Raw genomic sequence first — 14,976 nt, forward strand, 5'->3', positions numbered from 1 at the left:
TTTCGTCCAAGAGCTCTCAAGCAAGCAGCAGTGGCGTAGCTGCCGGGGGACAGGGGGTTACAAAAATTGCCTATTTGGGCCCCCGCCCCCTAGTGCAAGGAAAAAAGAGGAAAAATAAGGGAGAAGAGGAAAAAGAGAGGAGAGAGAGGGGGAGAGAGGGAGAGGAGGGGGCAGAGAGTTCATTTGAGGTGGGAAATCCATACGATATGCAATACCATACGATTATATCAACAATACTTTGATATCAATAAGCCTGGCAAAATTGTCTATTTGGGCCACCCCCCGTACAGGGAAATTTGGTGGATTTGGGCCCCCGCCCCATACAGGCTTGCCCCCCCCCCCCTGGAAAATCCCAGCTACGCCACTGGCAAGCAGTGAATTACACTACACGGTTGAATGCATAGCAATGTAAGAGCTGTGGAGCTTCTAGCTGAAAATGGGCCTCTTTGATTGGTTTTTGACGAAACCTCAAGTGTTCCCTTCATCCAATCAGAAGAATTTTTTATATCAAACGAAAGCTAACACTTCCCCCTAAAGACACTTTTCGTCACTAGGTCAACAGATAACGCAATTCAATGTTATAGCAAGGCGAATGTGGAAAATCTGTTGAAAACTACCTATCCAAGCACATTTTTTGACCAAAATGTAGGTTTTTAAACGAAAATGAAAAAGTACACTTACATTGTCTATATACTAGCGTCACTAGAATGGCCAATTCTCTTTAAATTGCAAATCTTGTGCAAAAGGTTACTATTTTCGCCTGTTTTGTCATACAGTTGTAAATTCAATGAACTATAACTTTGCTAAAGAGCGCTTACAAATTGATTTGTATATCCTTACATTATAATTGCTAAAATGAACTTCGTTCAAAATAATACATCTACCTACACCATATCTTGGCATAAGTGGGCTCATTTTAATGTATCTTTAATACCTTTAAATATAAAATATTAAAATATATCATATCAAGCTTAAAGTTAGTAACTATTTTAAACTGTTGCCTTTTGGTAGTTCACAGCATCTTGCGAATGGTAGTGAGAATAAAAAAAAATTGCATTAATCATTACATAGCGAGTGTGTAGAAGAATTCACATATCACAGATATACTTTTGTAGGCCCTGTGGTTCTTGAGTTATGTTGTAAAGAGGGCTGAAACAACAACACCTTTGTAAAACGTACATACTAGTAACTCATTGACAAAAATAAATCAAGCAAGTTTTCAAAGTGTATGATTTGCAGAATGAACTTTTGCAAAACATCAAAGTGTTGTTTTTCAATAATGTATTGATTTAGATAATGAAATTTTTTTTTGGATTACTTCGACCAACAACACCTAGTCTACCCCTTAAATGCCCTGTTTTTGTCATCATAATTAATATTTACTAGCTGTTTGTTGGACACTTGACACCAGAATAAACATACAATACCTGAAGGCTTCCTTTGGGACAATATTCCACAAAAGCTGCAATATTAGGACTATCAATACAAGCACCAACAAATCGCACAATATTGCTGTGTTCTGCTCGCCGCATCTATAAACAAAATGGTGGATACATTAATGACGAATACGAGTAGAAAAGTCCATTTTAAGTGTTGTTGTTTAGATTAAACAATGGTACCTGTTGCAGTGTTAACGAATTTGTCGTAGGACACGATTTGTAGAAGCATCATTGAAGCGCTCGGATACGTGAAATATATCAATTGTGAATGAATAAAATAAGGAATAAAAAAGGAATACAGATTTGAAACAAGCCACTTGGCCAAACATTGTATTATAATTGGCCAAACATTGTATTATACTTGGTCAAGCATTGTATTATACTTGGCCAAACAGTGTATTACACTTAGCCAAAGATTGTATTATACTTGTCCAAACATTGTATTATACTTGTCCAAACATTGTATTATACTTGGCCAAACACTGTATTATACTTGGCCAAACATTGTATTATACTTGACCTAAGAATGTATTATACTTTGTCAAACATTGTATTATACTTATCCAATCATTGTATTATACTTGATCAGACATGAAAATATATTCACATTATCATAAGCAATGAAGGAAGTATATACGATCTAATCCAATACAAATTGATGTACAGATATCTGATTTCTTTAAACATGTTTATTGAGGTAAATTGTGGGAGAGCGTGGTGCAATGGTTAGGGTACTTGCCTTTAGTGCGTGAGGTCCCGGGTTCAATTCCCGGCGGTGGCAATTTGCTGGAAAAAAGTCTGAAATTAATTGGCAACTTCTCTAGATTAAATTCAGACTGCCGCTCTCCCCATGGTTCATTTAGAATTAGGTAAATGAATTATGAAAGTACTCCGTCCTTCGGAGGGGACGTTAAGCCATCGGTCACGTGTACAGAGAGCCATATCGCGCATGTATTTCGCAGCCAGTTTCATAAAGAGTAGGATGTTAACCCCTGGCTGTTTCCAACCCGTCCCGGTTCAAATGGACCATAATGGAAATAAGCTTCAATACAGGCTTTCTTGGGTTATCCAGGGTTGTCAAAAACCGGAACAAATCAAATTAAAAAAAATACCTTTCTCCGGTCCTTTCTGCGTAGACGGTCAAAACAAACTACAATCGGGAGTTCCGGGTCTACATCTATTGTCTGATAATATAATCGCAACTTCAACATAGGCCTACCACGTGACAAGCAAAAGCAGAAAACGTACCATATTTTGGAATTTTATTTGCCTAAAAACATTAATGTGTATTATTAGCGCTTAGGGACCGTTCATAAATACTTTGGTGGGGGGGACTGGGCAAAGTGTGGGGGGACACAAAAAGTTTTGAGTTGCAGAATTGGGGGGGACCAAAAAGTTTTGGTTACTAAAGGAGGGGGGTCAAAAAAGTTTTTAACAAGAAAATACCAAAAGAACAAGAGCATACAAAATTTTTGCGCGCTACGCGCGCATATGTACCAATAAAGCCCTTTTTACCCCGATTATGGCTCAAAATAGTGCAAAATAGACCTACATTTTTTGGCACGCTACGCACGCTCATTTCCAGTATCCCATTAAAGCCTTTTTGGAATCTCAAAGACTTTACATGTATGTATTCTATAGTCACTATAAGAAAAGGGTATATGTATGTATCCCACTGATAAATGATGCAACCAGCATTTTTTTTGTCTTTGACCCTAAATTTATATTTTGCCTCCCTGACCAAGAAAGCTGGCTATGCCCCAGATAAAACAGTCTTAAGTATTAAATTGAGTATGTGCCCAGATGTTGCTCTCAATTTCCAGTGGCATAGCGACGGGGGAAGTTGGGGGCATGTGCCCTGGGCGCCACTCTTAGGAGGCGCCAAATTGACCAATTCAGCATTGATTCTGCGCCCCTCTAAGCGATGAAAGTCAAAGTCATTTCAAAGATCAATTTAAGACCAATATTCAACTTCATTATAACCAAAATTAATTAATGGTAGGCCCTTTGTGCTCTGGGCGCAATGATTATTTCACAAGAATCGGGAGCAACACCCATCCTTAGACCTGGGTGCCACAAGCCCTAGCTACGCCACTGTCAATTTCCCTTTTTTGTGTTACTTTTATTTATTTAATTATTGGTTATAAGAATAAAACATGTATTTTCAAAAAATTAGAATGCATAAATTGAAATTAAACTTATACAAGTCACAGCATGTGACCTTCAACTTTCATGTTTTTTGGAAACAGGCCTATTATAAATAAATGTATGAACAAACATGCAGGCCTATAATTGTGACTGAGTTTGCACAAATGGAGTAGCCCCTCCCCAGACCTTTTTTAACCTCATGTAAGGGGGGGTCAAAAAAGTTTTGTATGTCTAAAGAGGGGGGTCAAAAAAGTTTTGTGGTTCTCTGGAGGGGGGTCAAAAAAGTATTTATGAACGGTCCCTTAATTGTTGTTAAATCCGACAATAAACATGATAAATGGGCGTCTATATGGAAAATACATTATATCGATTTTGACACGTGCTCGTGTGTCAGTACATTTCCATGGTCAGTAAAATACTATAGAGGAACCTACCATTTTTCTTGTATACACGTTCGATGTTTTATCCACATTAGACCCCAAATGTTTTTTCAGGAAATAAAAGATTAGATTACCATAAAAACGAAACAGTAATCTTTGGCGGGGTCTAATGCAATTTTTACATAGAATTTTCAACGTTTTTTCTATCCTTATTCTTGCTCAATTAAAAAAATATTTTGGCGTATATAAAATTAAAATAAAATTCTCTGCCTCATAAACGACATCAAATGTGCCACAATTGGGTATCACGAATCGTTATATATGATGTGCAGTTAATATTCATATTTTCTTTTATACAGAGGATGCTTCAGTTTTGACAGGAAAAATATTTTCTTGAAAACCCTCTCACTCGGTTATTTCAAAAAGGTAACCACGCTTCCCTAGAATGTGCAATAAATTAGCATTAAACATTTTCTTATTTTAACAGCATTCTAGAAACTCTTGCAGTATGGCGAAATGTGGTGTAATTTACAACCTGGGTGTTAATGTATAACATCGACAATGCCTCTAATAATGAGCGTTCGTGTTAAATAATATAGCATTGTCAACAAATACAAACGTGTCAACGAGTCTTTCCCTAGGCTTTTGTACAATTGTCTGTCCCGGAATGACGAAACCACCGATGAAGATGAAGATGCTGATGCTGCTGCTGATGATAAAATATTAAAATAAGACGAAGAAGAAGGAGGTGTACAACTTAGAAGAAGGCAATAAAAGTTATATTCTAGTGCTAGTACCACTAATAATAATGTTGATAACAATGATAAGAAAAATTAAATAAACATACATTCATCATTTCCATCAGGAGATCCCGCGTAATGTCCACTTTGTGTTTCTGAATGCGTTTCACAACAACCATTCTACCCTGAAAAACAAAGATTTTGGCGGGAAAAGTTTAAAACGAATAACTAGCACCTGTTAAACGGTGGGGGGAAGTTCTATCATTATAATTTCTTAATTTGTGTAATTTCGCCCGACAGATTAAACGTGGGTACTCTATTGTGTAAAAACCGTTTTATTGAACAGCAGACAGCAGAAAATTGAAACGATACCACAACAGCAGAAAGATGTTCACTTATATGACGTTTGGGTTGGTGTTACGTACCTCAGTGACAGTTTCATGCTAAGACTTAGCACTTTCTCAAATTGACTGACCACTTCCTGCACCTCGACGACTACTATCGGTTGGCGCTGACGAAGATCCCAACCTGCATCTCCACACTGAACCCATCTCAAGACTACTTGTGTACAGGCTTCATGTCACAAGATCTGTTATCATCGCTGCTTTGCCTATCATACGACTTAAAAATTTTGCCTACCTATTGTCTTTTAACTAGAAAAAGGACTTCTATATACTGTGACTTTTTGCAGAAGTGATCTCCTGGTGCTCCTTATGCATGCAACCGATGGCGCTGTAAGGAGTTGGTCGTAGATATGCGGAAGAAAGTAGTTCCCTTCATCTCTGTTATGAGTGCTTTTGGCCCCATCTCTCTTATCCAGATGTTTTCCTTTGTATATCTCCTATTTCTATTTTGTTCTCTGTCTCTGAATTGGGACTCCTCCTATCCAATTACGTGATTGTCCTCCACTACGTGATCTGTTATTGCGGATTTATGTCCTCCCCAGCAATGGAGGGGAGCTTGTTCTGCTTCATTTCTATGTCCCTTGACCTTAGTTCCAAATACTCTTGATGTTTCTCTTGGTTCATACTGCAGTTACTGTCCGTTTTCCTATACACAATACACAGTGCTCTCACCATTGACGCGTGACCTATACAAATGATGCATGTTGGGAGAATGGACACTTGCCTAGTTAACATCACTGTGTGAAAAATAACCAGCCAATATTTTATTTATTCTCCAAAACTTCTAGCAAATATATTTCTCTAACATGACCTAAAATTACAGCTAGGTTAGATGTTCAGAAATGGTCGCACTTTTGTAAAATATGAGTGAGGGCAAGGCATAGCTAGCCAACTCCCCGTGTTAATTGAATGGAGATTTGACCGAAAATATTGGTATCGGACCGCTCACTTCTGAAGGATGCCACAAAAACGGTAAAAGCTACATTTAAATTATTTAAATAGGTTCTAGAAAATAAAGTTTTGTAACATGTCCTAAATTTTTAGCTAATTTAGATGTTTGGAGAGGGTCGCACTTTTGTGTTTTAGGAAGGATATGTAAACGACAGATAACACCAAAAATATGAAGAAATTATTTCCAAACGGTGTTAAGTCAACAATCATTATGTTGCTCATTTTGAAGAATGCTGGTTAACAAAAAGCAGGTCTTTGTCTCATTTTCGTGAACAATGGTACACATACCATTGTTTCCTTTCGTTTCCTTTATAATCGGTTACCCAACTGAAGCTATAATACCAGGTTTATTGCGATGTCGCACATTGAAAACAGACACTTGTACACAACCAGAGAAGATCTGATTTAATCAGTTGAGCTGCTTCAATGAGTGTTATCTTGGTTTAATAGCTTTTAATGGGGTTTAAGTCCTGCACAGGTCGAGATGAATTCTACTGTAGACATGACTGCATCATGTTTATCTCAATCGAGGTATGGACTCTCATACACAGTCAGATGTTTGTTTGACAACCCGCTTTTCTTTTCTTTGGGGTGGACTAAAATAAGGAAGGACTGTCATCCCTGTGGATTTATATAGGACTAGTTTGTTTAAAGGCCCATTCAGGGTAGCCACATAAACTTCTGACTTTTCCTGTTTTTTGTCTTCCTCTTCTGAACTATTTTATCATTCCTGTTCATTAATCTCCTTAACTAAGTCCGTGCTGGAATGCAAGTTTGAAATGCAGGTATTGATCGGTATGCGTCCTTTGAGACACACTAGTAATTTGATGGATCCGTCTTGCTTTTTGACATCGAGCATGTCGAATCACATCGAATATGTGATATTGCCAGTTTTATAAATTTGATTGATATTTGAACAACCACAGTCGTCCACTTTTCATTAAAATATTCATCAATTTTACTTGAAATTTTCATTATTTATCAATTTACTCACTTCCGCATATTTATGAATAACTTCTTACAGCGCCGTCTACGTCAGCACCTACCGGAAGCAGCCGTTGAGGGCAGGAATTGGTAGCTCAATTCTAGAAAATACTAAGTCTTGGCACAAAACTGTCATTGAGGTACGGAACATCATCCTAAATTTTGGATGCGTAAAAGTTACGCAAACGACATGTGTTACAGTGCCCGTATAGCTGTATTGTAATTTCAGCCTGTCTGCAAGAAAACTTATGCGCACACAATTATGATGTAGTCCTAGGTTTCTGGTGGTATACAAATCTCAACCCTTTTTGGAGTAAGTTAGGGGTTCTAGATCACGATGCCCCTTTAAGCTAATGCACAATTACATTATCTGCATGAATGGCTATGGATGACAGGGTACTCCAGCAACAAAAATCAACGGTTTTGCTATATCAATTACAACATTTGATGTCTTCGAATAATAGGGTAATAAGGATATTGAACTGAGTGCAATGCATTAGTCAATATCACACGCGCCGTTGAGTTGTTGCATTCAGCATTAGAGCCTAATGCGGCCCATACACATTTAGGAAAAATAACTTGAATTAAAACAAGGCAAGACTACAACTTGTCAAGACAATCAATCACTGCATATCAATGGTATTGATGTATCGATTGAGATGAGTATTTACTACAACCGCGATGAAAATGTCAATCGATACCATTAATATATTTAACTTGTGCAATGATTGATATTCTTGATAAACCTGACCAGTGGCCGGATAGTGTTTTAATTTAAGATATTTTTTTCCAAAATGTTCAAAGTAAAATAACAAATGTACTCGAAATATATGACGTATAATGAACTCGTGCAAATTCATTAGTGAAGATAATCGCACTTGCCATGCTGTTATTGCATTAAGCTCTCATTTATTGCATTTAGCTCTTCAGACTGCGGCTCTCGAGCTAAATGCAAAAAACCCACGGCGCATGCGATTATAGATTAATGCGTTGCACAAAGTTCACTATCCTTATCATCATGCACGGGAGAAGAATACATAACGGTGAATGGGCACTAAAAGTATATTGAGGTACGTGTCACACAACTTGACAAGTTATTACTTACTTGGTACATAGCCACATTTGCAAAAACTTCGTCCGCTGCTCTGTCATGCTATTCAATACAAATACATACAGGCCTCATTATTTATTTATTTATTTATTTATTTATTTATTTATTTATTTATTTATTTATTTATTTAGTTAGTTAGTTAGTTAGTTAGTTAGTTAGTTAGTTAGTTAGTTAGTTAGTTAGTTAGTTAGTTAGTTAGTTAGTTAGTTAGTTAGTTAGTATTTTCCATTCACTTGTTCATTAATTTTTATTCAGCCATTCACCCACTCACTCATCCATCCATTCATTGTCATTTATTCATCATTAATTCCGTCATTCATTCATCATTCATTCGTCACATTGTTTCTATGATTTAATTATCCAATCCAATAATATGTGAACGTCCATCACGAATCGCTCGTAAAGTCGGCAAATTGTATTCTGAGTTACAGTGCAAAATGTGCATAAAGGTTGCATTTATATGTACCTTAAATTGGTGCTATATGTTTCTCATTTTCCTAGTGCATGTCAAACACCTTTTAAACCAATCATTAATCATATTGTTGAAGAGCATAATAAGCTTCTACTTACTTATAGAATTTGTAAATAGCTCTAGCTCTAGTCTTTGTTTGCTTTAGCTAAATCCTGTTCAAGTGGTGGGTTAACCAACAATTGACAATGTGAGGACATTCCTGAACCTCGTTGACTTGAGGATGATTTGAAGTGACCGCCAATTATGACCATTTGATATTTAATACCAGCAATTATTTTGTTTTGCTTTTTTGCTAAAGGAACAACGTTTAACAACTTGAGCCATAACTCCGCTTCTGGATATCGTTTGAAGGCTTATGATATTATATTTTCTAAACACGGAAGAAAACAAAATTGACCAGGACCGACTTTACGGCGTTTCGTGGTGGACGGTCACATATATTCTTTGCATGAAAATAATATTATCAGACTTACGTTTGATACTGATTTTAAAGACGCCCCTGTAGATTTGCCAATATTTTTAAACACGAGATCGTCCCACTTGATTTTCCATGACATATTGGAGAGCTCAGCGTCCATCTTCATCTTCCTGTAATTAACGGAAGGACAGTATATTCAAAACACAAATGTGTAAACCATTGGTAATTTTCTACATTTGACACACTCACGGGAAGACTAGATTTACTTTCTTATGTTTGAAATAAGAATACTCATTTTATTCTGAATATAGAACTAGAGGAATTGTTTTTTCACATGTTACTTTATGTTAGCTGTTATTAAAATGGGCATAATATATGCAACCTCGTGTGCTACATTAACATTATTTTCCTAACTTCTAAATAATTTACACTCTCAAAAATATGGGTCGTTAATATTTTGTGGTCCAAAATGTGTAAACTTACACTAAAATTACCACGTAGTTTTAAGAGAGTGAAAATGTTGATATACATTTACACGCTTGTGAAGGTACATATAACACTTATGTTTACTCTTTTAAAACACATTGTACTTGAACGTCATCCCAAGCGCTTGTATTTAGACAGATTCATTGAGTACCTTAATTAATTAAGACATAAAAATAATTCATTACCATGGTCATCTTTGCATTATAAACAAAACATACACATTTATAAATTACATTAAAATATATCGTCACTGGGCGGGAAAAACCTCATAATTATGTACTTTTTGCCCTTGAACATGGATGAATCAAACCATTACACCTACAAGGCTTTATTCATTTTCAAGGGCCAAAAGTAAATATGAAGTGTTTCCTGCATGTACTTTTGGCCCTTGAACATGGATGAAACAACCTTGTCAATATAAACTCTACACCTACAAGGCTTTATCCATGTTCAAGGGCCAAAAGTCACGCCAAAAGTACATATGAGGTTTTTCCCGCCCAGTGACGATATAGTATTGTATATAGGTCAAACATACTTGTAGATAAGAAAGCCTAAAATTATGCCAATGACTATAAGTCCAGCCACAGATATTCCGGCTATTGCTATAGGCGAAACAGTGTCTGGAAAAAAAATAGAAAATAGCAAATTCGAAAAATAAAATGGCTGATGAACTGTTTGCAGCAGACAAAAAGCTTGCTCTTCTGTCAATTTTCACGGAAACCTTCAGTGTTAAGAGCACTTATGAGTTAAAATACGTTATTACCTTCTTGACGACAGAGCGGATTCTCATTTTCAAATCCACAAAATGGAGTATCAGGTGGTGGTCCGTCTGCCCCTCCTGGCCAATGTATATCACCTTCAATAACAATTTGACCCGTTGATCCGTAATAACTTGCCACAACCTATGTTTATGAAATGAAACATTATTAACACATTTTCTAAAAGTTTAAACTGACTTTCAGCACAAAAATCCAACTAACCTTGAATTTTCGATGTGTGACACACATCTTCATCAGAAGAAGTCCTAGGATGTTGTGATGGACTTGCCCTTTTGTTGATCATTGGCGACTTTTGGTCTAATGAGGGCGTTGTAGAGGGTTGGCAATTCAAGTCTTTGATCACGATTTAGTTCTGGCGTTTTCTTCTTGATCTGGAGGGCCTCCCCCACTAAGCGGGGGTACTCACGATCACCTTGGCTAAAACCTTAGTGGATTCCCAGTCAATATTGTGACGAGATTCGGTTTTATGCTCTGCGACAGCAGAGGGTTTGCGGCTGGGGGCAGTTGACTTCAGGCGGCATAGGAAGCGCAACACGTGACGTACGAGGCTGGCGAAGATACAGGGCTGACAGCCCCATTCAAAATACACGGTTAGCAATTACAAATGGAAAATTAACATACTTGCAATGTGGTACACTGTCGTACCCCGACGGTTTTAGAGTAAGATAATTTTGCTTTGACACCACATAACAAATTTAGAATTGTTTGTGAAGATTTCATGATTATGTGTTAATCCAATGGCGACCTCAAAATTGGCGATATCGCTTCCATCACCGCCTTGTTGACTTATGCTCCTTCTACAACGCCCTCATTCGACCAAACGTCCCCAAGGATCAACAAAAGGGCAAATCCATCACAACATCCTGGGACTTCTTCTGATGAAGATGTGTATCACACATCGAAAATTCAAGGTTAGTTGGATTTTTGTGCTGAAAGTTTAAACTTTTAGAAATTGTTTATCACCAGCACGTATGAACTTAGGGGCCGTCCATAATTTTCGCCATTTTAAGTTATGCACAAAGCGTGCGTAAGAGGGGGGAGGGGGTAAAATTTTTGGGCATGTGTGCATAAGAAAAATGGCGATTTGTTTCAGCAATAAAAAAAATATGAAAGTGTAAAATAATGGTATTTTCCCAACATTTTATTCATAGTTAATAACCTAAGAAAATTTTAATGAAATTGTTTAACAAATATACCAATAGTGATATTTTCTTTAACGTTTTATTTCGAGTCTATTATGCACAGCGGTCCTATACGTTTTGCATGCCATAAGGAATGAATGGTGTTAAACTTTATCCGAAAGTTTATCTGATATGAAGAAAGAAAATAAAAATGCAAGGAGACCTTCACACCATTCCTACAGTTTAATTTTGATTTATATAGTGGGTACTCCTGCACCAAAGTTGCATCGTATATGCCCGCACTAAAGTATCCACATAGTATTTGGATCAGTAGTAGGCCCCTACTCATGCAAAATTTTCGCCATTTTATTTGTGCATAACTCGAGGGGGAGGGGGGGTAAAAAGTTATGCACGCTTTGTGCGTAAGTGAAAATGGCGAAAATTATGGATGACCCCTTACATTCGAGTATTATTGACACATATATTTACGGAAGCGTCTAAGTACCACGACTTGGCAAGATCTTGCCATCTTGCCATGTCGACATATTATCAGCATTATGTTAACATGCCAAGATGAATTATCACACCAAAGCAACTTAGCAAAGATTTATGTTGTCACCCTGTGTTGTCATAGCGAGTTAAATTATCCCGCCAAGTGAAGTAAGCAAAGAAAAGAAGTGGATGTTGACATGGTATTAATTATCACGCCAAATTAACTTAACAAAATGATATGTAGACCCCGGATGTACATGTAGGCATGGTGAGGTAAATCAAAAGTATTCTGTGGTGTCAAAGTACATTAAGGTTACTGTTGGTCAATGTTATATTAAGGTTACGCATTGATTTTTTGCCCATATATTGGAACTCCATTGGTAAAGAACTCAACTATGGGAGTCTTCGTCGGATATACACCAATCTGGAATGCCTAATTTCAATATGTTAATGAGAAAGAATACAGTACGGTAGACTATAGTTATATAGTTAATAACGATGTATATGTGTCAGTAATTCCATATTAAGGAAATACTCACCTTTACAAGTACAACAATTTATGTTAAGGTCCCCTAAACTTAAGTTTTAAGAATTCCATTTTCCAAATATATCGGACCACCTTCCTGTAATCTAACATCTCTAAACTGCATGATTCTTATTTATCTATCTAAAATCCAGTAGTCACGCTCCCTTAATTTTAATTTCCATCAGAGCAATATTATCAATTTTAGCACCGCTGCATTCACTGCATTCCGTTTTTGTGAATTTTAAAAATAAATTTTCTCTGCTATTTTTAAAAATAAATTTCTTATGGTCTTCTATAATCTCACCTCAAATTTATCCCCTTTGAAGTCGTACAGTGAGTAATCAGCATCTCTGTCGCCGGTAGCTGTGACTGCTACTGTACCTGCTATTCCTAAAAAAATAAAATGAATTGTGTTACAAAATATGGAAGTTGTGTGGGGTGCGGTACATTAGTAATCTCCATATTAATTTGTAAGCACTCTTTTAGCAAATTCATTGAATTTACAACTGTATGACAAAACAGGCGAAAATAGTAAGATTTTGCACAAGATTTGCAATTTCAAGAGAATTGGTCATTGCTCATTCTAGTGACGCTAGTATATGGACAATAGTGCTTTTTCATTTAATGACATAAAGTTTGAAAAATATTGTTATTAGTAATCACCATATCAATTTGTAAGCGCTCTTTTAGCAAATTCATAGTTCATTGAATTTACAACTATATGACAAAACAGGTGAAAATAGTAAGTTTTTGCACAAGATTTGCAATTTCAAGAAGAGAATTGGTCATTGCTCATTCTAGTGACGCTAGTATATGGACAATATAAGTGTGCTTTTTCATTTAATGACATAAAGTTTGAGAAATATTGTAAAGAACACTTAAGGGTTTGGCTTTTAAAACCTACATTTTGGTCAAAAAATGTGCTTGGATGGGTAGTTTTCAGCAGATTTACCACATTCGCCTTGCTATAACATTGAATTGCGTTATCTGTTGACCTAGTGACGGAAAGCGTTTTTAGGGGACGTGTTAGCTTTCGTTTGATATAAAAAAAAATGTTGATTGGATGAAGGGAACACTAGACTGCGCTGCATTCCCTTTTTTTTTGATAAACAATTCATACGTTTCCATGCATGAAACCATTTTAAAAAAAATCTATGACGAAACACATCACATCTCCAGTGACTGCCCTGCCCAGAGAAAAAAGGACTGCGGTAGTTGGATATGACCTGTGTGACCCACCATATCTTAACACATAGACTCAACCTCTTTCATCTCAAATCTGAGATGAATGTTAATGAAGTAAACATCAATGTGGGTGGTAAATCTTAACCAATAACAGATAGGCAAGCATACATGTTTATGCATTAGCCCAACCCACTGTGTTCACTGAACCCAACCCACGTGGTGTAGCTCTATCTGGGTCAGGTAATTCAGATGTCCTTTTACAAATTAAGCGTACTGTTAGCCGTCCAGCGCGTATTATTTGCACAAGGTCCATTGTATACGCTTGACGTCGCGCACATATACGCGATGGTTAACGGAAATCTGAATAAACCACAGGATATGTGCATAAACAACCAAGACTGTATGTTAAATGAGGTAACATCATAGCCACTATAGAGTGCATAGTTCATTGTAATTTCCAAATACAGTAGACCAGTTTTCTCATGAATAGCTGAGCTGTTGAATCAGAACAGGAATGATGAGTTTTACATGGTCAGGTCAGAGAGATTAGGGAATGATAAATTAAACTGGTCTACTACAGTAGACTAAGGGAACACTTGAGGTTTCAACAAAAACCAATCAAACCACAGCTCTTCGATGCTATGCACTCAACCGTGTAGTGTAATCAAAGACTGTATTGAAGACAATCACTGCTTGCTTGAGAGCTCTATGACGAAAATATGTGCTCAGGTGTATCGAGGTGGAAACTGTGCGCACGATGGAATCGTTTTTGTATAGAAACCTTTCCATATGTTGCAACCATGATACACTTCTTATAAAGGGTTTTATGTCGAGTCAATGGTGTCTAGTTACAAAATTTGGGGTCATACGCTTTATAGAAAATGTGGTCCCTGTTTTCAGTGTTAACTTTTTCCAATGCGCAATACGTCACTTATACGTCAATTTTAGAATTGCTGCGATTTACCTCAAAGCTGGTGGATACAGGAGGGAAAATCAAGCGGAGGTCATTCAAGGAACCAGATAGATTTCATAACCATTAATGACAGATTTAGAAGAGCAGTGAAACATGCGAAGACACATCCAGGGGCAGATTGCGGAAGTGATCATATTCCAGTATTATGCACACTTCGTTGTAAGCTGAGAAAGTTGAAGAGAGCGAAGATCACGAAGAAGGTAGATTTTGAACAGCTGAAGAAACCAGAGATCCGAATGGAGTATTCCATCAAAGTGGAGAACAGGTTTGAGCAACTTACAGACGAAGGAGAAGAGATGACATGGGAATCAATGAGGGATATCTTGGTTGAAACAGCAGAGGAATGCCTGCGAGAAGCGAGAAAGTA

The 14,976-nt window shown here is 37.0% G+C and overlaps 1 protein-coding gene across 1 annotated transcript in view; it reads right to left on the bottom strand.

Moving 5' to 3' along the window:
- LOC140170844 (atrial natriuretic peptide receptor 1-like) overlaps positions 1-14,976 on the bottom strand; it is a 36,744-nt gene that overhangs the window by 11,270 nt on the left and 10,498 nt on the right. The window contains exons 6-12 of the mRNA XM_072194058.1: positions 12,756-12,841; positions 10,297-10,435; positions 10,069-10,153; positions 9,103-9,217; positions 8,152-8,199; positions 4,815-4,892; positions 1,428-1,532 (exon numbers count right to left, since the gene is read on the bottom strand). Coding sequence (XP_072050159.1) covers positions 1,428-1,532; positions 4,815-4,892; positions 8,152-8,199; positions 9,103-9,217; positions 10,069-10,153; positions 10,297-10,435; positions 12,756-12,841 — 656 coding nt within the window. The remainder of the gene's footprint in view (positions 1-1,427; positions 1,533-4,814; positions 4,893-8,151; positions 8,200-9,102; positions 9,218-10,068; positions 10,154-10,296; positions 10,436-12,755; positions 12,842-14,976) is intronic.

This window comes from Amphiura filiformis, chromosome 15 (assembly GCF_039555335.1).
Source record: "Amphiura filiformis chromosome 15, Afil_fr2py, whole genome shotgun sequence".
Lineage (NCBI taxonomy): Eukaryota > Metazoa > Echinodermata > Ophiuroidea > Amphilepidida > Amphiuridae > Amphiura > Amphiura filiformis.